A 23,916-nucleotide genomic window follows, 5' to 3' on the forward strand; every position below is an offset into this window, starting at 1 on the left:
CCTACGCCAACGACACTGAACTCATCCCCTCCCATTCAAACGAACCAACGACCATCAAAGACAGATTCCAAAGATGCATGAAGGATGTGGCTATCTGAAAGAACAACTGTCTCAAACTCAGCACAGACAAGTTCTCATCTTCGGGAAAGGCAAGGACACTCTATGGAACAACAAATGGTGGCCACCTGAGCCCTACTTCTAAACTCACCAAACGCCTCAGAGCAGACCCGTCGCTCCAACAGTTCAGGAAGGTCCTCAAGTCCTGAGTGTTCAACCAATTGGAACAGACAGCGTGATCCAGCAGCAGGAACCCACAGCACCTCAAGACCCTCACGGGTGACGGAGCTGCGCTACATAAATCCTGATTAACTGACTGATACTCTCGTCCCTGCCAGATAAGAGACACATGCATAAAGACTTTGGAATGTGCCTCACAAATCAACTATCTTTTAAAAGATGGGGCTCTGCTCAGTCCCAAATACACAGATTGGCATAAGAAACCATTATGCTTGAACCCTTAGCAGTGCCATTGAATCACTGGAATAAGGGTCTCAAAATCAAAATTCTTATGGAATAGCAATTGTAAAAGCTGTGCCAGTAATGAGAGATTCAATTGTATTTTTGACTGCAGACATTCATACATCATGTTTTGTTAAAACAGTAGCATTTGTCAGAGGGATTACCAGGTTATAACTGTGCAAGAGTATAGTAAACAAAGTGCCCTCTTCGTCCAGAGGATACAATACATCTTTTTAATACAATTTGCAGTGTCTTTAACTGGATTCTCCAAGAATGTATGCATTGATGTCTTCGTCACACTTCAACGATGCATCAGAATTGAACACTGAAGGGCATTATTTACTCTATCTCCAAACAGTTTAAAAATCTACTGCCTACAATTACTATCCTCTTGGATTACTTTTCCAAATTCACTACCAAGCTTCAAGCTAACGTCCTTATTCTCTCCATTTTGAGGACTTTCTGCTATAGAAATGTTAACATAAATCCCCTTTTTTATTTTTGATCTCATCGCCATCTTGCTCACCCAAACACAGTGTCAATAGATCACAAGAACTCTAATCAACGAGAATCCCAGAACTGGCAAGGACGTCCAGATTTGAAAATCACTTTAGGCCCATACAAATGAGAGGAATGCACTACCCAAAAGTACTAATACAACATGCTCCTTTTCTGTAAAGAAACCTACAGATTGTAAACACAGAACTACTTACACTCAACTCGTAAGCAGAAACACAAATTGCAGAAAATGCACTATTGTTTCATGTCCTCAGAATATGCTGACCATCTGCGAACACCACATTTTTTGTATAGTCGGAAAAGCGTACATAGTTACTGGTGCTGCATGTAGTCTCACACACACACACGTGATGGTAAAGAACATTATTTGAATGAGGTGGCTTGGTGTACCCCAAGTAGACGCAGGAACTGTACATACTGCAGTATCAGCATCACAGGCTAAATAAAGACAGGCACGCAGTCTTACTGTAAATACTGCATCGTCTGTAATCCAGACACAGAAAGCAAAAGCTATGCAATTTTTTCAACTCCAAACACAAACACGAACCCCATATTTGTATTATATGCTAATGTAGCCAGACATGCATGCAGTTCACTGTTTGCAGTACCCCTGTGTATCAGGTACTCTTTAAACACATGCAGGCATACTGTAAACAGTGTCCAATTTGTACCACGTGATTAGCACCTAAGCAATGTGAGATGGTCAGGTAGGGAGGGGTGCTCCGGATTCCCTGGTATGTTACGCAGCGACCATTATATGAGTCCCCTTCTTTTCAATTTTACACGAGGCTCATTGTAGAGCTTATACTGTTACTAACCAGACCTAAAAAAACAAAAGTGCTGTCTCTATTGCATTGACTTATACAGTACAAGTCCTTTCAGGAATAGGAAAATACAAACATGCGGTGGAAACTCGTGATCTGTTCTGCCCTGCACATAATCTATCTGATGAAATGTCCTTGTGCAGGGGGTGGGAGCTGCTGCTCCTATATTTAGAAACCCGGGCAGCTGGAACCGAGTTTCAGGGGAGGACAGAGGCTTCTGCAGCTGATGCACGCACAGACTGATCTCAGCCGAGGAGGCAGCAAGGCCTTCATTTAACAATCTAGAATGAAGCTAGCAGCAAGAAGTGTACACGGATGGAGGGCTCTGCAAAAACCGAGCAGCCTCCTCCTGTCTGATGAGAGAGGGCAGGGCGGCTTTACTCGCAGGCCTTGGAGGGCACCGAAATGGAGATCCTTAAGCATGTATGGGTAAAGCAGCACCGTGGATTGCACGCGCCCTGCAGAAATCTGGGAGCAGCCTGCACGTCACAGAGGACAATATCACGAAGGGCGACTGAGCTACCCATCTTTAGGTGTCAGAGAGAATCCATCTTGTGTAATCATTTCTACTGTTCAAGAGCCAAGGAACAGCTCATTTTTTAAATGCTGTACGAATGGGGATTCGTATTTCAGTATTACGGTTACAAACAATCAAACAAGGTGTTTAATTCATCAAGATTCTTTGGTACAAAATATTCTTTTTTAACACATTTTATTTGTTTTTATTTGGTACAGGACCATTTCAACTTTCAAACTTTCTCTTGGTTCAAGGCAACGCCAACCCCCTTGTATCTTATTAGAGTTCCTAATCTCACCCTGTTATTTAGTTCTTCCTACCCCAAACCAGTTTTGTAGTCTTATTTCATGTACAAATTACACTTTCTGGTCTCTCATATCCCGCGTCCAAAACACCGTATTTCCTCAACTCACCCCACACACTTTCAAGCTCTTATGGGGTAACAGGTATAGAGAATTATTGATGAATATTTGCATGAAGTCAGAATTTGTTCTTTATAAAGGAAAAGGGAATGAGTTTTGGTGATGATTAGAGGTAGGAAAGAAAGATCAGCAACAGGACACTCGAACACATGGTACGCCAACTCCATGCAATTTAGTGGCGGTAAAAAGTCTGTCATGAACCTATGTGCTTCGCGGAACGGGTTAGTAAGTGTTGGACTCAGTAGTTCAAGGCGATGATGCAGTGGTTCCATAAAGTCATCAAGGAAGCTCACAAGTCACATGGAGCTCCATAAATAGCCATCCCTGTATATGGAAAGCTCTGGCACACTGGCACTGAGCTTAAATTTATACAATAACAGGCACTTCTAAAGGACATCCTCAGCACCCTCCAGGAGTCTGCATGATACCCAGGCATACACCGAAAACAATATTTGCAACAACCTCAGATGCCTGGGGGTGGTGGGTGGATGCATGTGAATCTACAGCACTACATGCCACGGACAGATACTTATGGGATAAGTAATATTTTCCATTAGAGGCAAGTGTAGATATAGTTACAAATGCTGTGCATAGAATGTAAAGCATTCCTCCCAAAAGCAGTGGCCTAGCCTGGGGATGCTGCAGAAGACTGACAAATTGTATGTAGGACAGCCTAGTCAACTCTAGCTTGCTGTCTCTATGAGGGATGGACCAGGTACCTAATTTACATACGTCAGCTAGTGGTACATCACCCAAGAAACCTTTAGAAGCCCATTTCTTCTGAGTGGAATGAGGAGGGAAGGGTTCTCATAGCTTTGGCATATCAAGTATGTATGCAATTGACCAACAAATGTGCAAAGAGCACATCCTTTATAGATTGTGTCTCGTAGAAAGGTTTTGGCCTTACTATATAATACATTAGCACTCTTGACACTCAGAGTGTGCAGAACGCATTCTGCTACAGTCTGACGGTGTGGAAAGAAAACTGGCAGCTCAACTGTTTGGTTAAGGTGAAAGCTAGAAACAACCTTAGGGAAGAATTTGGATTGGTTCTTAGAACCACTGTATCCCTATGTACCTGGAAGAAAGGGTTTTCAAAGGTAAGAGCGTGTATTTCACTAAGAATCTTGGGGAGGTGATGGCTACAAGAAAAGCCCCCTTCCAGAACAAGAATTGCAGTGGGAAAAGGAGGGCTCATGCGTATAGTGAGGACTCTGTTAAGCCTTCAGACAAGAGTAGAAGGCCTCCGGGATGGAATTATCCTTTTGAAGCCTTCCATAAATGCATTAATGACTGTTATTCTGAATAGCAAAATGTGTTGCTTATTCTGCAAGTAGGCAGCTACAACAGCTAGGTGTAAACGAATAGAAACGGAGGCGAGGCCTGACTTCTGTAAGTGAAGGAGGTAACAGACAATGTCTTGCACAGAAGCTGTGAGGGGATTGATAGTTTTAGGAAGACAATAGTGCACACAACATTCCCCCTTGGCTGCGTAACAAGCCTTGGTAGTAGGTCTGCGATCCTCTTTGAGAATCAACATACATTCTTCTAGTAGGTAAAGGTTACCAATCTTTAGGAACTCAGGAGCCATATCGCAAGGGTGAGCGGCTGAGGGTTGGGTAGTCTCAGAGTGCTGTGGTTTGTGTGAGAAGATCTGGCCTCTTGGGGAGCTTCTCCTGTGGAACTAGAGAGAGTTCTAGCAGCGTGGAGTACCATGGGTGGCATGCTCAGATTGGTGTCAATAGGATAAGCATGAGGGATGTCTCTCTCAGCCTCTTGACCATGAATAGAAGAAGTGGGAGAGGCGGAAAAGAGTAGGCAAATATACCTGATTTAACTCATCCATAGGCCATTGCCCACTGAATGAGTGTGGTAATCTGGAGGCGAAGTTTGGGTGGTGGCGAACTGATCTATCCACGAATACCCGCAACACAAAGTACGGAGTGGGGCCTTCGGGTGGAGTTCCCATTCATGGACATTTTGGTGTAACCTGCTGAGCAGCTCCACCAGATCATGGTCAACCCAGCAAATGTGTTAAATGAGTAGATGTACCGCCCACTGCCAGATACTCTGGGTTACAATGGACAACTGTGTTGAATGTGGGCCCCATTTGTTCTGCAAGTAGAACACGACAGTCGTGCGGTCTGTGTGTTGGATTGTCTTGCCTTGAATGGGAGGGTGAAAAGCTCAGACAAAGAGCTTGATGGCCAGCAGGTCCAGATGAGTGATGTGAAAAATTTGATGGGCAGAAGTTCACTGACCCTGAATAGTAAGATGATTAAGATGTGCTCTCCAGCCTATGAGTGAGGCGTCTGTGGTGAGGATCTCTATTGGAACTAGGTCTAGGAAGGACGTTCTCCTGTAACAGGTTGTTTGCGTTCCCCCGCTGCAGAGAGTGATGTGCGCAGCTTCAATCCAAAACTAGGTCTTCTAGATGTCCCTCCGCTGGAGATCACTGTGCTGCTAGGCACTCCTGTAACAGTTGCATGTGGAGCCTGGCATGAGGGACTATAGCTATGCAAGAGGCCATCCTGCCTAATAAACACATCACAGTTCTATCGCCCGACAATCTGGCTGAAAAAGAGGTAGCAGGTTTTGAAAGGCTGTACTCTTGCTTGGCTAAGCCTTTACCACACACCCATCTAGAACGGCCCCAAGGAAGGGCTGTACTTGGAAGGGCTGGAGGTAGTAATTGGTCAGACTGATGAGAAGAAGGTGTGCATTGTGGTCTGGGTGTAGTCTAGGTAAGGGAACACGTGCTGCTCCTCCTGAGATGAGCTGCCACCACGGGTAGACATTTGGTAAAAACCCTTGAAGCCGTGGTAACCCTGAAGATGTGCACTCCGAATTAATAATGATGTCCACTTACCACAACGGTATCTTTGTTTTGCTGGGTGGATGCGTATGTGGAAGTAGACATCCTTAAGATCTATGGCGGTCATGAAGTCCCCTTTCTGCAGTAGTGATATGACGTCCTGTAGAGTCACCATGTGAAAGTATTAAAACATCGATTTATTGAGAGGTCTGAAATTGAGGATAGGACTGTGCGAGCCGTCCTTCTTGGGTATAAGAAAGTACAGGTAATATACACCCTTTCGGAGGTGTGTCTACCTTGTCCAGGAGAGTCTGCACCTCCTCATGATGAAGCCGCAAATGTTCTTCGGATAGTTTGTGTTGTTGAGAGGGAATGTTTGTTGGTAGTACCCCTCCTGTATGGTATCTAGAACCCAACGTAAGGTGATTTCCGACCAGTGTGGTGGAAACCCCTGCAATTGTCCCCAACAGGTGTATCAAGGAACATCGTTAATGTTTTGCAAGGTGGAGGGTCGCTTCAGGGGCTGCGCCCTTAACTCTAACCTTGCCATTGTTCCCCCTGTAACCACCTCAATAGTAACCCCGTGAGGGGGATTTTTGTGTTGGGTTAGTGACGGTTAAAGAGGTTTTTGGAGGTCTTGGAAGATCCACGTAATTGTGAGAGCCAAAAGAAGCCTCAAGGAGACCGTGTTTGGAGTACACCCATGGCCCAGCCACACATGGTGACGCAAGAGGATGCTTGTGTTAATGCTGCAGGCGGCTATATCTGTGCCATCCACTGCACAGCAGATATTGGAAATGGAAATAACCTTTCTTTCTGCTACCAACTGCTGCCTCTTCTTGCTGTCCTATTTGGGCGTTGTTCTACCAGATAGATGAAGGAAGGGGGACTTAAAGATAAAAGACCTTAGTCAGGCCCCTGGTTTCCCTTCATTCTTGGGTCTGGCTGGGTCAATAAAATTGTAAAAAACGGGTCTTTTTTGGATTTTAATGGTCCTAAGACCCTAGTGCCGACATGTTTTCAGTCCGTAGGGGCCATAAAGGTCCAGGACTTTCTTCAGGGCTAGAGTTATACCCCCCTCTATGTGTAAGGAGTTATAGGAAGGAGGATCCCTATCCTATTCGTGTAGCGAGGGAAGAGTAGCTTCTCCTCGTGTGTGTGAACAGTGTCTCTGTGTTGCCAGGCTCCGTCCAAATTATGGGGGCTTCGTGTTTCTCACAGGACCGAGCAAAGCGGTTATGCGGTCTCCGTTTTGAGATCTCATCCCAACTTCTATACCTATTGCGGTCTCGGTCCCCGGCTCGGCGAGCCGGGGACCGATACCGCAATAGGTATAGAAGGGGGTATATAAGACTAAAGGGCAACCAGGGGCCTGACTGAGGTCTTTTATCTTTAAGTCCCCCTTCCTTCATCTATCTGAAGAGCTACCCAACACTGTGGTTGAGCCCACCTCGACTTTTAGGGGTCAGGGTGACCCGATGATGAAGCATGACACCACTAGGGTGTGTGAGGGTAATTAATTAAAAAGAACTAGTTTCGTAGGTTGCTGCACGCCGCTTGATATCGGAACACCATCCTTTAGTCTCTGCACTCGGAGGACAAGAATTTACTCGTGAAGAATAAATAAAAAATAAAAATTATTTCGCTCCTTGATATTTTGAACACAACCCTTGTAAGGACTGGAGGTTTGAATTTGACACACTTATGAACTTGGATACGGTGATATTGGAGTATTTTTTGTGAAGTATATTCCCCTGGGAGGACATACTCCGGTCAGTCCCCTCTCCAACCCCCTGACCACTGAAAATTATTCCAGTTGCCTTTTGTGTTAACGATGTTCTACCATGCCCGCCATCTAATCCCGGTGGGCACGGTCATTCTGGGATCGCAAATTGATGGAATTGGAGATTAGCTAATGCGTCACCAACTGTGCCGCCACTCTCTTGCCTCCAGCATCAATCTTCCTGCTTTACTGGTCAGGAGGGAGTGCATCACCAGTGCCTTGCGTGTCAGCACATTTTCAGGTGGAATTAACCACCAGAGAGTAAGGGGGAAAATGGCAATGAATGTGTAAAGGATTATTGCGGGAGACCTTAGACTTCCTCTCTATTCTAGGTGTGCTAACTCATTAACTAATTCCTTGAAACTCTGTGGCAGGTTTGAGAAACCCTTGAACATGGGGAGGTATTGTAGGGAGCATTGGGTAGAGTAAAGTGTTTCCACAAGAAAATCATCCTCTTGTTGCATATGGAGCTCTACGTTGTGGAAAGTGTGGAGTGTACAAACTGTTGGTATAACGTAACATCTTATGAAGGAGAGCGTTCAGCAGGGTACATAGATCTGGGTTTGTATCTGTGAGGGGTTCAGTATTATAGTCTTCCCAGCTGTCTGGGCCCTCTGGATCATGATGGTCATATAGATCACAAGGAAGCCTAAGACTATCACCATCCCCAAGTATGAGGAACCCCAAGATGAGTGTTGTGGAGACTCAAATTGCAACACAGGAGAAACAGGGGGAGGTGAATGAGGAGGAGGATGAGCAGGAGGTCGTGGAATGACAGCCCGGTTGTGACTTTTGGGCCTTTTAGGAGCAGGAAGCACTGGGGGGGTTTGATGGTCTCCTCAAAAGTCAATTTCCTCTTGTGAGGAACAGATTACTTCGGCACCTGTGGAGTTTGAGCTAGAATCAGACTAGTGCCTGGCTGAATATGGATCGATGCTGAATATCAAGGTGTTCCTGCAACCGCTCAAGGATTGGCTGTCTGTAGTCACTGGAAGCGGCAGGAAGGCGGTCGTCATGGAACTGAACATAGTCACCGCCTAGAAGATGGTGGGCTCGATCTTATATCCAAATGCTTCGGGTATGAATGTCTCGGCGCCAAACTCACCCTTAGCTCTGAAGGCTTCGGTGCGGTTTGTCTCGACTCTGAAATCTTTGGCTCGCATTTTGAGTCCGAGAGTGGTCAAGGCTGTGCTTTGGAATCTGGTGCCAAAACGGCAGATGAAGCTCGAGTCTTCAGGGAAGACTTCAGTGTAGAGTGCGGAGCAGAAGTCAGGCTCGGCTTGCACTGTCAGTGTCGATCATGGACAGAGGGCAGTGACATACTAGAAGCCTCATAGGCTGCATGGAAGCTGGAGGCTGGTGCTTCTATGTCGTGAGTAGGAGGGAGTTGAAGTACTCACTGTGGTTTTCTTTGGATGCTGGGCCAGTGATGGATTTTATAACTCAACATCTGCCTTGGAGTTGACAGTTTCTGGGGGGAAGGCTGACTCTGTTTTAATGCCCGGAGCATCCACCTCTTCAATATCCGACCCCTCTCGCTCATCGAAAATGTCCGGAGTCTCTACCTACTCATATCTATGAGGCATGGCTGCCGAGGCAACAAGGGGTTCGGTTCCAAAGAGTCTTTTTGTTATGGAATGCGAGGCATACTGAACAGGAGTCTTTGGGGTGTTCAGGAGACAAGCAAAGATTACACAATTCATGGAGGTCAGATCTTGGGTACTTGGTGTGGCAAAAAGGGCAGAAACGGAATGGAGTCCTTTTCATCACTGGGACATTCTCGACCAGGATGGCGGGAGTTCAGAGATTGGTGACCGGCACGGAGTAGAAAGGTGTGCCACAGTGTAGACCGATAAGAAAGCAGAATTATTTGGAACAACTGACGTGGAATGATCAGAGGGCCCAGCAAGTTCCACACTGCTTCGAACAGGATCTCACTTCGACATGTCTGAACAGGACACCGGAGAAAAAATAATCGAACAATGAAGCTGATGCCCACGGGCAATACCACTAATAGATGGAGACACTAGGTCCTCTGACTTGAAAAGACTTCTTTTGAACAAAAACAAGTTCCAAACATCCGAGCCCAACACTAGATGGAGGAAGTATTCACAGCATGTGTATCAACAGCTACACATGACACAAACCAAAATATTTCTCAGCACCTTTATTACACTCTCATATGCCTTTTTGACTTCAACATATACTTTTCACAATAAAAATACTAGACCTACAGCTTTTATCAGGATGTTTTATAATAAACGGATCAGGCCTATTGCCTTGATTATGGACTCGTAACAACCAATTCAGTCCTGCTATATTGAGCGAAAACATCCCCACAGGACCAAAAGTGTAATACAACCACTCTTTCAGTACAGGCACACGATTTCTGCTGAATCAAATGCTGCACTCAAGGAACAAAAAAACATGTGGGGAGGGGCAAATGACCTCTCTCAGTAGTACTTCTGACAGCTTTTTTTCCTGATGACAACAGAAAGGCAGTGATAGCTGTGCAGTCAAGTCAGACCTAAAGATTATTGACTTTGTAAACAGGTTATGCCTCATACATTTTATTTTATTTATTATTTATTTATTTATTTTATGTATACAGTTGTATATGGTGCGAACTAGTCCCTGGAAGGGTATCAGAGCACTTTACAAATGTTACATCAAAAAGATGGAGTGAGAAACTAGGAACATATATACACGAATAGATATCAGGAAAACGTAAATGTTGGGAGTAATAATTGTAGATCCGGAAGGTATTCAAGAGTGCGTTAGCCATTCGCAAGTAGAGTCAAGCGCACAACTTGGTAGGCGAGCTGCATTTTGATTACTACCCAACTAGCTCAAGAACTGGGATCAGGGTAGAATGTTGTTCATTATAAGTAGTTTGACTTCATTTCTGAAGGAAGTGATTGAAGGGTTCATTCTGATTTCCGGGGATAAGGCATTCCAGATCCTAGGGGCTAGTCCGGTCGTATGTTTTCTTTTTCGGACATTTTTGAGGTTTCAATAGCAAGGTGCTTCTCGAAGTTCTACCACCATACATACCTACTAGATATAAGATTGGGCACTTACCACGGTTTCTGAAATAAACGTCCATAACTTTCTTGTGCACCTACAAACTGAAAATTCTGACATGCCCCCTTGTTTAGGAACCACATCTCAGCTGAAAAATGCTCTGCTCCTCTACGGTGTCCTCTTTGGTATCTATTCACCTGAGGAATCTAAACATCCCAGCCTTACCTTCCCCTCGCTAATCACACTAGACTGTCTTAACATGATTCTGGAACAAGCCTTGCACTATCATAGTTGTGCTCCTCCAGACAGGCTCTAATCTGCCATTATCTTTCTGAAAAAACGACCCCGGAAATTGATCAACACTAAATGTGCACCAAAGAGTGCACTGGTAAACTCTGTATTATATGCTGATTATTAAATGTGTTCTCTGCAACTCACTTCAATGATCACTCTAACTTTGCCCACATTTTCCAATCCTACTGGTGTTCAAGCTCTTTTGTAGAGCTAAGTGCCATCTCCTTCGGCACAGAAGGAGTTGGCGGAAATAAGTCTGAAGAGGATTGCGTATCTAGATGCACTGTGGGTTTCAGGGTTGTAGAGGGTGGGTCATTATGGTCACGCTTTAAGGCAAAGCCCAACAACACAATTTGACAATAATATCTGCACTAGAAGGCAGGGTTAAGTGCGGTATGTCAATCTACAACTAGTCTGCCAAGCACTCTCTGTGCTAACATTGAGTTGTAAACAATTAACTGTGAGCAAAACACCATTTAGAACAGAATATACAATAAGGCACGGCAGGATTTGTGCTATCAAGCCAGCAGTGTGCTCCCCTCCACCACTATTCAATCTACAAAAGGCACATGCTTTAAGAGTTTCTGCAGCATCAGGATAAAAGTATAAAAGGTGACTAGTTTCATGACTTATCCGGGCTCTGAACTAGCTGTCTTTCAGGTCAGGCTTGACAACACAGCTAGATCTGCAAGACCTGTCCATACCAATTCTTTATAATATGCACTGCGAGCTTTGGCTTCGTCCCGAGAAGAAATTCTCTCTCAACTCATGCTATTGGTTTAGTTTATCATTCCGTCTGCAGTGCATGTGGAGTGAGTTTACATCTTAGAAGTAAACAATCATCACACATTGAATTCTCGTTCTGTGAGGTGCATTATATACAAAAAGGCAACCTGTTTTGTTTTTTTCAATGCAACAGGCATTTAAAAAATATTTTAGTCAGGACTCATAATGCAAGTTAGACCTATTGGCGCTGCCAATTCTTGTTTCCAGACGGAACCAACAATCTTTTCCCCATCTGTTATCCAATTCCCAATTCGCTTCATCTTCCTGAATCCCACTGTGCATCTTGTTTGTGAGCTTTCTTCTTGGAACAGTTTCAAGATGAGCGCTGATATCAAAGTAAGCCACACGCACTGCTCTTCAACGATTTAATTGACCAATAAAAGATGCAAAGGAATTAATCGGATTTGTTGGGCATTAGCTGCCTTCGTGTTAACATGACGCCACAAAGCTCATAATCCAGTGGTTTCAAGTTTCTGGCACAGGTTGGGTATGATGTCGGCAGTAGAGTACCAGTTTCGGAGGAGAGTACGACATGGGATTGAGCAATATTGTTTGACTTTCAAGATAAACTAACTTCTTAACATGAAGCAAAGATGCCAATGAGATGCTAAAATCTGTATGGTCTCTCATTGCTTGATCACATAAATCTGCGAAACATAATTATCATCCTTGAAATCTGTTGTTATTGGTAGTTGGACACTGCAATAAGTGACTGAGCCTTGGTTCTCACTGGTACGAAATCTGTTCAATGGAGACATTTGCATTGTTCTCATTCAAATTCTTAGTCTTTCTCAGATATAGAGTCGTTCTCAGGCCAATGAACAATCCATGGAACATTCCCTCATCTACAATGGCTAAAGAAACTTTCCTATTCACCTACTGATACGATACTCAACATCAGTATTTAATGCCGATGTGTAAGATACTATATAGGGCCACACAATAATTTGCTGCGCCTAAGAGCAAGCCAAAGTATGACGTCTTACACCACATTTTTGTGTTTTATCTCGGATATGTTACTCTATACTGAACCTTGAACCTGTATCTTCACAAAACTCTCCTCATTTTTCTTCAGTTATATTTCCCCATTCAGCATCACCAGTGGCTTCACCTTCACCCACATCAACCACAATAAAAGTGGGCACTCTTAGTTGATAAAACGAAAACACTGAAAACGTAAAGTGAAATACTTTAGTTTTCAAATACGTTATGTTGGAAATATATGCTAAGCCTCATTTTAATAAAAGTTAATTACATTTAAAACAAAGCTTATATTTAGGTTTTGTGTTCCTGCTAGTCTCGGACCACATCAGAGAGCAAGTATTAGTTTTAAGGCTGTTGTTGGGCCTACAGCCAAGGTCAGTTTAAGGGTTACCTTTCAGTACATGGCCACTTTGTCCTGATAGGGTTGTTGACTCTGCTAGGGGCTCTATTTAGGATTAAGGTTAGAATAGGATTTAAAATCAGAGTTTGTGGTAAGCATTACATTTAAATATAATGTTGGTGTATTAAATGTATTCACTGTTTGATTCTTTTAGAAATTGCTGGGATGACATATTAAAGCCCATATAGTAATACCTAATAATTTTGTTTTCAAGATGTTTTGTTTAGGTACTACAGTATATGTATTATATGCTCATTAGGTTGAACTCTTCATACAATGCAGTTGTGAATGACAACAATTAAGTTTAAAAAATCAAATCTAGCCTTTAGAAATGCATTTAATGGTTTAGGGAAAAATGCAATGGGTGATGGAAAGCTTAAAGTAGAGATACAATAATTTAAGCAGTTAAAAACAAGACTAAATTGTAAACTATGTCTTCGATGGGTTTGAATGCAACTTAAATCTAAATTTCGAGAAAATACAACCGCCCCCTGTTCAGGAGGGTATTCGGCGGAATACTTCATCTTTAGTGTTTGCCTAGGTGACTTCAGTGGTACAGGGGTTTAAGGCAGAACTATTAGGGAAAAATGTAGATGGGAGAGACGGATTACAAATGATGCAGCGTCTTTGAAGTGGCAGTGGGGGTGGTTGAGCGCTTTAAGGCAGGCAAGAGGGAAGAATGTACTTTATCAGGCGACCAGTCCGTACAACAGCTATACTTAACAGCCATGTGCAGCTCTCACATTCCAAAATGTATCGCAATGCCAAGCTACTGACACACTGGCAGTTGTCCATTGAGTTTCTAATGCAACATATTTCAATATTTACAAATAACACAAAAGACACAGGCTATGAAAAATATCTACACAGGAAACCAGCAGTCCAACGTATAAGGAGCTACCAATAAAGGCCAAAAATAACATAATGGCATCCTAACAAAACCCCAAGTGTAACCAATTATAAATGCAACTAATTCGGAAGCAACAAATTATCAAGTAAAATGTTACACAGATTGACCACAATGTCCTATAACTTCTACACAACCAATTATCTTTTCAGGAACCACAACTTTGTCCGGCTAGTTAACTTTTCCCACCTAGTCTTGATTTTCTACACTGACATGCATAGAATTTCCTCTGACTTCCAACACCACTGGAACAGAAACATTGCCAGTCCATTTGTAACCGTCTAGAGAATTTTAATAGAGACACTATAACCTACCAGAATGTTACTGGACTTGACACACATTCAGGCACCAAATTAGTGCATGCTATTGTCTACTTAGCTGCAACATTTTCTCTCAAACACTGGTCACCTACTTTCAAGACCACATTTGTGTCTTCTCTATTGAAAACCAATCAATTCTCCTCCTTCTCAATTACGTGAGTGGTGCATTATAATTTTTGTTGGACATAAGTTATCCTGAGAGGCTCACAATAATCGTTGGATAGACTCAAACAAAGGTAGGCTTTTCGCCAAGGCTTGATGCAAACACATGCACACTACTCTGGCCAATGGCTTGAAGATGGCACAAACCCACTCTTTTCTTCTCCACTCACTCTGCGGAAAAATCTCTGTTGACCGAGTACGCAGGGAAACCTGTGTGTGAAAACTTTTAACTCTACCTTCTCAGCATCAGAGCACAAAGCATATCTGCATGCACACAAAATCGTAATACATCATATTGGTATATTAATGTCAAGCAAGGAACCACCCTAGATATGCAACAGGAACTTGTCCCATAGCTTCTCATTGCTTTCAACAACTGGGAGGAAAACGGGAACCAAAAGATAAGCAAAAAATGTATTGCTCATTCAGCATGCAGTACAGTTTGTGATGTGTATTTCAATATAATTTTATGACTGCCCACCAGCAGGGAGAGGTTAATAGCAAGAAAACCCTTGTTCCCAATAGCCCATTGACCTAACTCCCCCCCTATGATTAGCCAAAAATGTCTACGGTTGCCAATTACACCTTCCATCAATTTATAAATCTCTTTGTCTACAAATATTTTTTTATTAAGAATCAAATGCAGGTGCGTGGAGCAAAAGGCACGTCTAGACTGACAATGTGGGTCCCGTGCACACTGTGCCACTGGAACCAAGCTGCACTCGACTGATGAGGCCTAGTTAGGCCAATACCGGTCTGGGGTTACTTGTGTTTCGGTTCAGAGACTACCTGACTTGGCAGTACAGGCTGGACTATTTTCACTGGAGCAGGAACAAGTCTGATTTGCATATATATGGCTCTGTCTAATCTGAGGAGGCATGGCGGGAAAAAAATGACTGGGATGAAGCCCGAGTAGTTACCAGTGGCTGAGATTAATTCAACAATTCCATCCACCACTTTATTTTTTACTGTGCTCTCTAGGAAGCGCAATAAAAATTTAGAGGGAAGGCTGAACCAAAGGTGTTTCCTAAAAATGGAGGGATTGTCTTCTTAGATATCTTGTGTTACATCCAGTGCATGCCTACCTCGCTTTTCTTTCCTTACTTGGCTCCCACCACCACACCATTATCGGCCTGTTGTGAAGTCTGCATGCCGGTCTTTGACAGTTCGTAAACAATATTACAACATTATAACACTGTACAGGGCAATTATGCTCTCTAACACACTTTTAAACATCTTTTTGGGAAAATCTGTAATGCACCCGAGTTAGTTATGGACTTCAAATTGTTTTTAATGGAATTAATTTATTCGCCATTTTTTATGCATTCAAAATATTGCTTTCCATAAAAATGAGATGCCCTCCAGATTTTTAGGCTTAGAATTGTATAGCTTACGCTTCCCTCTATGGTACCTGGCAATGACACACATTTTGGAAGACAGGGGTCCAGGAAAATCAGCATGAAACACACTTAAAAACCGCAAACCAAGTAGTGAACTTTATGAGTTTGCCTCTTTTATGTAGTTTTTAGGTGAAGCCTAGCTCAGTGCGCATGCGCTGCTCTAGTAGAGAGCCTCTTGGAATTGCTACAGCTAAGCTTCTGGCATGTGCTGCTCACACGCTATTGGGCTTTGCATGCGTCTTCCTAAAAAGACAGCAGGCAATTGGGAAAGACGGGTGCATGTCCCACCTTTGTATCCTCCCACGACCTACGGCTTGCGAGAGCGAGCATCAGCACCATCTGTTTCCAATTATCACCCCCTCGTCTTGCAGTCGCGTTAATTGTAAACAAATGGTGGTCTAGCAGCGGCTTTCCTCCCTCGTATTTGTACGGTGCAGCAGCTGAGGTAAATTGGTCTCGTCAACAATATTTAGGTGTTTCTGGGGCTAAATGTAGGCTACACGATTTAGCAGCAGTCTTTACCTGCAGAGCACTCCGTCCGCAGGAGTAAAATCATGTGTGGCTTGGTTACCCCCACGCAAATTAAAACCCGGGAATACTGCCTTTTAGGACTTGAAAAACTCTATATAGAGAGCATTTTGGAGGGAAAAAAAACACATTTTGTGACAGTTCGTAAGAGTAAACTATTTTCCTACAGATCCCAAGTGGATACCAAATATTACACAAACCTAGCAACTCACATGTTGCTGGCAACCCCTCAAATGACTCGCCCCTCCCACGCCTGACAAACGAGATGCACTCCTGACATTGACAGCGGATGGCTCGCATTGTGCTGCTCTTGTGAAGTGTTCTGTAGCAAAGTCTGCGTCTGTCCGGGTCCGGGACAGTCTCCTAGAGCTGACGACTGAATACGCCACGCTCTACCCCAAGAGCTGCGAGCAGCCATTTCCGGTTCTGCAGGAACAGCAGCGTTGGTTTCAGTTTTTGATGGGCGTGCCCTCTTATTTCGGGGCCAGGTCAGTTATTCTAACCAATAGTAGGGTTCCTTGAAACTTCAACCAACAAATGACCTCCTTAAGACTACACGCTAGCTTGTCAATCCGTCCCAAACCTGCACTGGGTTTTGATCTCTTTTGTGTTGCTTATGCTTGGAAGCAAGGGACAGGTAGTCGATATTTGAGGTATTTTGCCCGGGGCGGAAGGTAAGACTCACGTTTGGAATTCTCCTATTTTTGACTCTGGTGGTATTGCATGTAATTACCAAAGAGGGATAGAGTGATAAAAAAAGTTGTCTTTAGGTGCTGATATGGGGAGCGGGGTACTTATTCACGAGAAGCAGAGTCAGCACCCGTACGAAGTGCAGTTCCACATTCAGTATTTAAACAAGCATTAGCATACCCAATAGGTCTCGCCTTTGAGACATTATAAGTTGATGTTGCACCAAGGATATTGTGCTGCATGATTAAATACTTATAAGGTCCCCAAGGCGAGACCTATTGGCTATGCCATTGCTTGTTAGGTTTCTTATGCTAAATGCCTAATGTAATCAAACTGTTTCACTGTACAGCGCTCGGGGAGTGGGGGGATGAGTGGGTGGGAAGGTTCATAAACTCTCAAAATAATTTTTTTGTTGAAAATTCAGGCATCACAAAGACATCCGACAACAGCAAATAATGAATCAAACCCCAACGAGTCATAAGATAATAAGCTTTAAAAACCACGCTCTAGATAACGGGGCCTTGGACAGATGAGTACCAGCCCACATTAAATGTTTATTGACACTTGGAGAAGTCTGCAGGCTTTAATGTTGCTTGTGTAGGCCCAGGGGACTGCAGAGGGCACAGACAGAAGCTTTTGGATGGTGAGGGTAAAGAACTTACCTGCCAACTTGGGAAAAGGGGCTTGATAAATTCAATTAAAGTGAATCCCGGTAAGAAGTCCCCACCAAGGTACCCAAAGGGGTTAGAAAATCCTTTCACATTTCATCTACAAAGTCCTCCTAACTCTATACCCCAGAGAATTAGGGCTACTAGTGGAGAGCAGTGCACTAGAGCCGAGGACAGTCATCATTTTCATTGTAAACAATCCAAACCCCTTAGTTCACCTAGGACTTCTGAGACTGATGGTGCCTTACAGGAAAGGTCCACGGAGCTTGTTTTGCTGGCTGTATCGAGCCCAGCAGAGGCCCACTCTACTATCTCTCTGCAACCACAGTGAACACCAAAAGTAAAACCCTATGCGACTTGCCCCATTCTGCATGGCATCTGCTACGGTAACCTTTGTATATACTCAAGACAGGGAACAGTATATTACAATACTCCAGGGTTCTATGTAGATTAACAAGTGCATGCACATTAAGTAGGGGGATTTTCAAGAATGATTATTAGAACACATCATGCAACGTTGCAACATCTCAAAATTAGGTGAAAAATTGAGGCTTCCGAGGAACACTTGGCTGCAAGGAGTGTTGCTTGTTGAAAAGAAAAAGGTACTCTAGTGCACAAACGCTTCGGAGAAAGAAAGCTGTGCAAGTGTTTTAAGTAACACCCAAGCGGGTGATGCAAAATGAATGGTAAACAAAAGAAGTAGAGTCATTAGAAATAAAAATGTCTAAGGTCTTCTGAACTTTATCAGGCCACCATATTTGGCAAAGTCAAGGATTTGTTCTTCTGCACATAAAGGGTTACATCATAATTCTAATCAGAAACGGCAAGTTACCAATAATAGGAGAATTGGTGAAAAACTAGATACCAACATGGTAAAGCTTTGTAAGACAATCTTGTGGTTACCTTAAGTGCCGAGGCAAAAGTGCTCCATATGAAACAGTTTAATTAAGGGATATAGAAATCTTGAAATAAGTGGATTCAGGCTCCATAATTTCCATTGCAGTATACGATTAGTTCAAGAATTTGGTGCCAAAATGGATTTAAGGAAGCATTCATATATCTTACCTTTTCAATTTTTTCATCTAGCATTCTGAAGAATTCTTGTTGGCTGTCGGAGATGTGCATGCTGAAAAGCAAATAAGTTTCAATTAATTTCTAGAGTTCACATTTGAAATAGACAATGGTTAATATTTATAGCACACTTTAAATGAACCTCCCAAAAAATGCCTGCCACCCCTTGAGAACCTTATAGCAAAACAGGTGCACAAAAATACTAAGCCAATTAATAAAACGCTAATTTGTTGCGGGATTTGAAAATACACAGGTATACAGCAGGAGGATGTGACCAAAAGCTTGACCAGTAGGCTGTTTTACCCTCTGGGTGTGGAGACAATGGTGCATAAGAAAGCAGAGGTGTGGTGGGTCAGTCTTTTTGCCAGGGTTTCCCTTCCCCCTTCGTGGCCTCCTCTTCCTGCATCTAATCACTCAAGAAGCCTTTACATGAGGAAAAAAAAAAGTATAATCGGGTCTTGTCTGGGGCCACCCCAAGATTATGGAACTCACTCCTGCCCACCATCAGATGACTTCCATCTTTGGCACTTTTTAAAAAGGAGGCCAAAACTTTCCTTATGGGCAAATTTCTCTCCTAACGCTTGCATTTCAATCACCTCAGCGATTTTGTTTCTCCTTCTATTATGACATTACCCATGGTTCTTCCGGATGATACCTACCCGGCACTTCTGGGCATCCCATACGTTAATTGGGACCGCTTGTTCCCTCGTATAATATATCTACCTATTTTTATCCCAACTGTATCCGGGATATTTTACTGCCTATTTCTTTCCTTGTATAATGCATCTACCTGTTCTTATCCCAATTGTATTCACCAGTCTAAGACTGTTTTTACCACCTGTCAATCCTGTAAAGTGCTCTGATACCCTGCAGGTCTGGTTTGCGCTCTATAAACTCAAAAACAAAATAATTAACATGTTGCCTAATCCACCCTCAGTGCAGCTTTGGGCCCTTTCCTCAATCTCCTACCCCTCCTGGCATCCTGTGTCTCCTGCCCACTACTTCCCTCGGCGTGCTTTGTTCTGCCCTGACCCACCAGGTATGCTCCATCAAATGGGTGCATATTTAATGCGCCCTGTGGACTGATGGCCGTAAATTCTCCTTTATGGGACTGCTAACTGTTTCACTTACCTTATCCCTTCCTTTTTAGGTTTTGATTAATGGATGCCATCTCCAAATTCATTCTTGCAAAGACATTTGGAGATTTAAGAAAAATACCGGGCCAGGTGTACAATCTGAAACTGCCAGCACTTGTTTGTTGAGTGAGATGTGTGCAAGGATAACGCTTTAGGAATGGAGTTTAGCTCCTTCCCCATACGTACAACGTATAGTATGTTTTTATCGGTGCACTTCTAGAGTGGCAGGTAAACAACACGAGAGGGTGGAACTAGCTGAAACAAAACAACAATATCACACAGTATGGGACTCCACACCCACTGCATTAAAAAGATTACACTTATTTGGACAGATGGACACTAAAGTGTCATGAGCTGTAGCATGGACAGTGATCTGGAATGTTTCTCAAGTGATGATGATTCTCAGTGCTGCAGTAGTTGTCTATGGAAGTGTCCATCAAGGGGATGGGCACAAGGGAGATCCTGTCAATTCATCAGGAGAGGGTCTGTACAGTACCCCGACTCCCCAACACACACCACCTAACCTCCACAAATGTCACTGTTGTCAGGGCGCAATTTGTTTAGTTTAAAAACACAGTATTAATGCCTAGCTGGTGGGTTTCTAGGTTCAGAGAGGTGTTTTTTTCTTTTTAGTCTCCCAGGTGTAATTCGAATCGTCAATTTATTTGCTTTGGAGTTAATCTGCTCCATCATAATTTCATCACGCTCTTGCCTTGATAGCCCAAATGCCCATGTCCCTTTGCAGGGTGACCACTGCAATTAAAGAATATTCATAATCTCACATTTCGCTCCATTGCACCCTCGGTCACGCTTTGTACTGTGTTAAGCTCAGTAGTGTAATAGTGTAAGTGAGACAACGCTTCAGCATTACACAGTATACTGCCAAATAACCTATTTCAAAAACTGCTTTCTTCCAAATGAACTTCCCGTCCTCTATAATGTCACTAGCCCCTAGCAGGCTACAATTTAACTTCCAGATATAGCCAAGATTCTTTCTGGTCTGCACTGCATTGTGGACCCTGCAGTTCTCTGCTGCTTTCCAGCCCTTAGACAGGAAATTCAAATTCATGTCCAAAGCATTACAGGTCGTTGTAGTTATTCATGTGGCATATATTTCCGTTCATTTTCTGAGAGCCACAGTACTCCTGCACAAGGTGAAGTGGTGCATTTTCTACAAATACCCGAGTGAGCCAGGAGATGAGAACATTACTGGATGGCTGAAGCCATTTGCAACACGATTTACAAAGAAATTACAAGTGCATATCCCTTAACACTTTGGAGCAGTCTTTAATAAAGGCTGTTAAAAGTAGCACTACTGATTTTGGAAAAGGGGGGTGGTGATGGACAGATCTCTTGACTTGGTAAGAGTATTCTGCATCATTCAGAAACTCTGTCCATCACCACCCCCTTTTTCAAAATCGATTTTGTTAACACTATGTGTGGGAGGGTATACTCAGGGTATACTCAGACGTGAGTCCCTTGCTCATTGCACCATCAGGATTCAAGCAAGCCGGGCCGAAGAAGGCTGTGATGCCAGAAACCGGTCCCCGGAAGCTTGTTTCCTTCCCAGTATAAGAATTGGCTTGGTAGTTTGGTTTGCCCTGTTCCCATCATGCACTGGGACAGGAACAGACTAATTTGCATATAGCCAGGTTCTGAGCTGGGATGGTGCAGTGAGCTAAAAAATGGTGATGGATTAAAACCATGATCTCTTGACTTGGTAAGAGTATTCTGCATCATTCAGAAACTCTGTCCATCACCACCCCCTTTTTCAAAATCGATTTTGTCCACACTATGTATGGGAGGGTATACTCAGATGTGAGTCCCTTGCTCATTGCACCATCAGGATTCAAGCAAGCCGGGCCGAAGAAGGCTGTGATGCCAGAAACCGGTCCCCGGAAGCTTGTTTCCTTCCCAGTATAAGAATTGGCTTGGTAGTTTGGTTTGCCCTGTTCCCATCATGCACTGGGACAGGAACAGATTAATTTGCATATAGCCAGGTTCTGAGCTGGGATGGTGCAGTGAGCTAAAAAATGGTGATGGATTAAAACCATGATCTCTTGACTTGGTAAGAGTATTCTGCATCATTCAGAAACTCTGTCCATCACCACCCCCTTTTTCAAAATCGATTTTGTCCACACTGTGTGTGGGAGGGTATACTCAGACGTGAGTCCCTTGCTCATTGCACCATCAGGATTCAAGCAAGCCGGGCCGAAGAAGGCTGTGATGCCAGAAACCGGTCCCCGGAAGCTTGTTTCCTTCCCAGTATAAGAATTGGCTTGGTAGTTTGGTTTGCCCTGTTCCCATCATGCACTGGGACAGGAACAGACTAATTTGCATATAGCCAGGTTCTGAGCTGGGATGGTGCAGTGAGCTAAAAATGGTGATGGATTAAAACCATGATCTCTTGACTTGATAAGAGTATTCTGCATCATTCAGAAACTCTGTCCATCACCACCCCCTTTTTCAAAATCGATTTTGTCCACACTATGTGTGGGAGGGTATACTCAGACGCAAGTCCCTTGCTCATTGCACCATCAGGATTCAAGCAAGCCGGGCCGAAGAAGGCTGTGATGCCAGAAACCGGTCCCCGGAAGCTTGTTTCCTTCCCAGTATAAGAATTGGCTTGGTAGTTTGGTTTGCCCTGTTCCCATCATGCACTGGGACAGGAACAGACTAATTTGCATATAGCCAGGTTCTGAGCTGGGATGGTGCAGTGAGCTAAAAAATGGTGATGGATTAAAACCATGACCTCTTGACTTGGTAAGAGTATTCTGCATCATTCAGAAACTCTGTCCATCACCACCCCCTTTTTCAAAATCAAAAGTAGCACTACTTGCATAAAAGTTATTTGCACAAAAGGTTACGGAGGCAACACACTGCAAAGAATGTGTCTAAAAACGTACATGATGGTGAAAGCAGACTGGCAAAAAAGACTGAAGAAGGGTGGTAGACCTGTTGGAATGGAGGAGTTTTGAGAGGTTTTCAAACCCAAAGCCGTCATGGGAATGAAGAACATTTTAGGAATCAAACCTATGAGCTTCAAGGTCTAAGGAGCCACAGCAGCTTGTATGGCACTTGGCAGGAGTTCTGTAATGAAGGCCTCAGCATGCCTTGGGTATTCGGATGCTGGCAACTGGCGAATAATTAATGAGGTGGTCCTTTAGGCCCCCCAGACTAGAGGGCCAAACTGTGCATGTGCATACTGGCATAGCACAGAGGAGAAGAAATGGGTAACTGTGCCTTTTGAACAGAGTGAGTGAGAGCCTGGTGGCCCCTGTTCCCTTGTTATATGGGCAGTGCCTTGTGTGCTGCTTGTTTGCATCATGCTTAGCTCTCAAGCACAGAATGCATGGCTCCATTCAGTATAGCCTAGTTACCACAAGCATCAAGGCTTGAATTAGTTGCGCACACTTCACCTGGTGTACTACCACCACAACCTAAAAATCACAATCTTATCAGTGTTTTCTGAATTTATTTTTCCATTTCTCAAATTATATACTCATAGAATGCTTTCACAATTATTCATCATTGTGCATTGCTTAAACAATTCATTGTTTACATTCATATATCTGTACACGATAAATGACAACATTCATTTTTACAAATTCATTTGATGTTCAAGTTTTGGCGCCCAATGCATTTCGGAACTTGTGTGACTTCCTTCTTCAGGGGGTTATCTTCTTTCACTGTGAGCAAGTTTCAACTGCCAGCGTGCCGAGATTCGTTTTCACAAGATTCATAAACTATGTTCGTGTGTGCTCAAACCAAAATCTGACAAGCTGCCGGGTGGCGGCGTTTATGAAAACTTCTGTGTGTGCGTGAAGTACACCAGGTGAAGTGTGCGCAACTAATTCAAGCCTTGATGCTTGTGGTAACTAGGTTTCATTCTCAACACGGGTTGACAGTCCTTGTCAGTTGCAGCACCCCATAAAGATACAGTTCAACAGGAATACAACGGAGTGCACCCCTACTGATATATATATATATATATATATATAGTTCATTCAGTATAGGCCACTCCTTGCTGATCCTGTTTCCTCATAGGGGTGCATGGAGCAGCAAGGCCCAGGTGCTCCAAAAGACAATGGCAACTCCTTGTTCCCAGGGTGGAGAATAGATCTTTCATTCTAAGATGAAAGGATAC

The 23,916-nt window shown here is 43.5% G+C and overlaps 1 protein-coding gene across 3 annotated transcripts in view; it reads right to left on the reverse strand.

The window, feature by feature from the left end:
* The window catches only part of C1_1H1orf21 (chromosome 1_1 C1orf21 homolog), a 415,212-nt gene that overhangs the window by 57,336 nt on the left and 333,960 nt on the right, over positions 1-23,916 (reverse strand). For all 3 annotated transcript variants that reach the window (XM_078641457.1, XM_078641468.1, XM_078641462.1), the window contains exon 5: positions 18,628-18,688. In XM_078641457.1, coding sequence (XP_078497583.1) covers positions 18,628-18,688 — 61 coding nt within the window. The remainder of the gene's footprint in view (positions 1-18,627; positions 18,689-23,916) is intronic.

This window comes from Lissotriton helveticus, chromosome 1_1 (genome assembly GCF_964261635.1).
Source record: "Lissotriton helveticus chromosome 1_1, aLisHel1.1, whole genome shotgun sequence".
In the NCBI taxonomy this organism is placed as follows: Eukaryota; Metazoa; Chordata; class Amphibia; order Caudata; family Salamandridae; genus Lissotriton; species Lissotriton helveticus.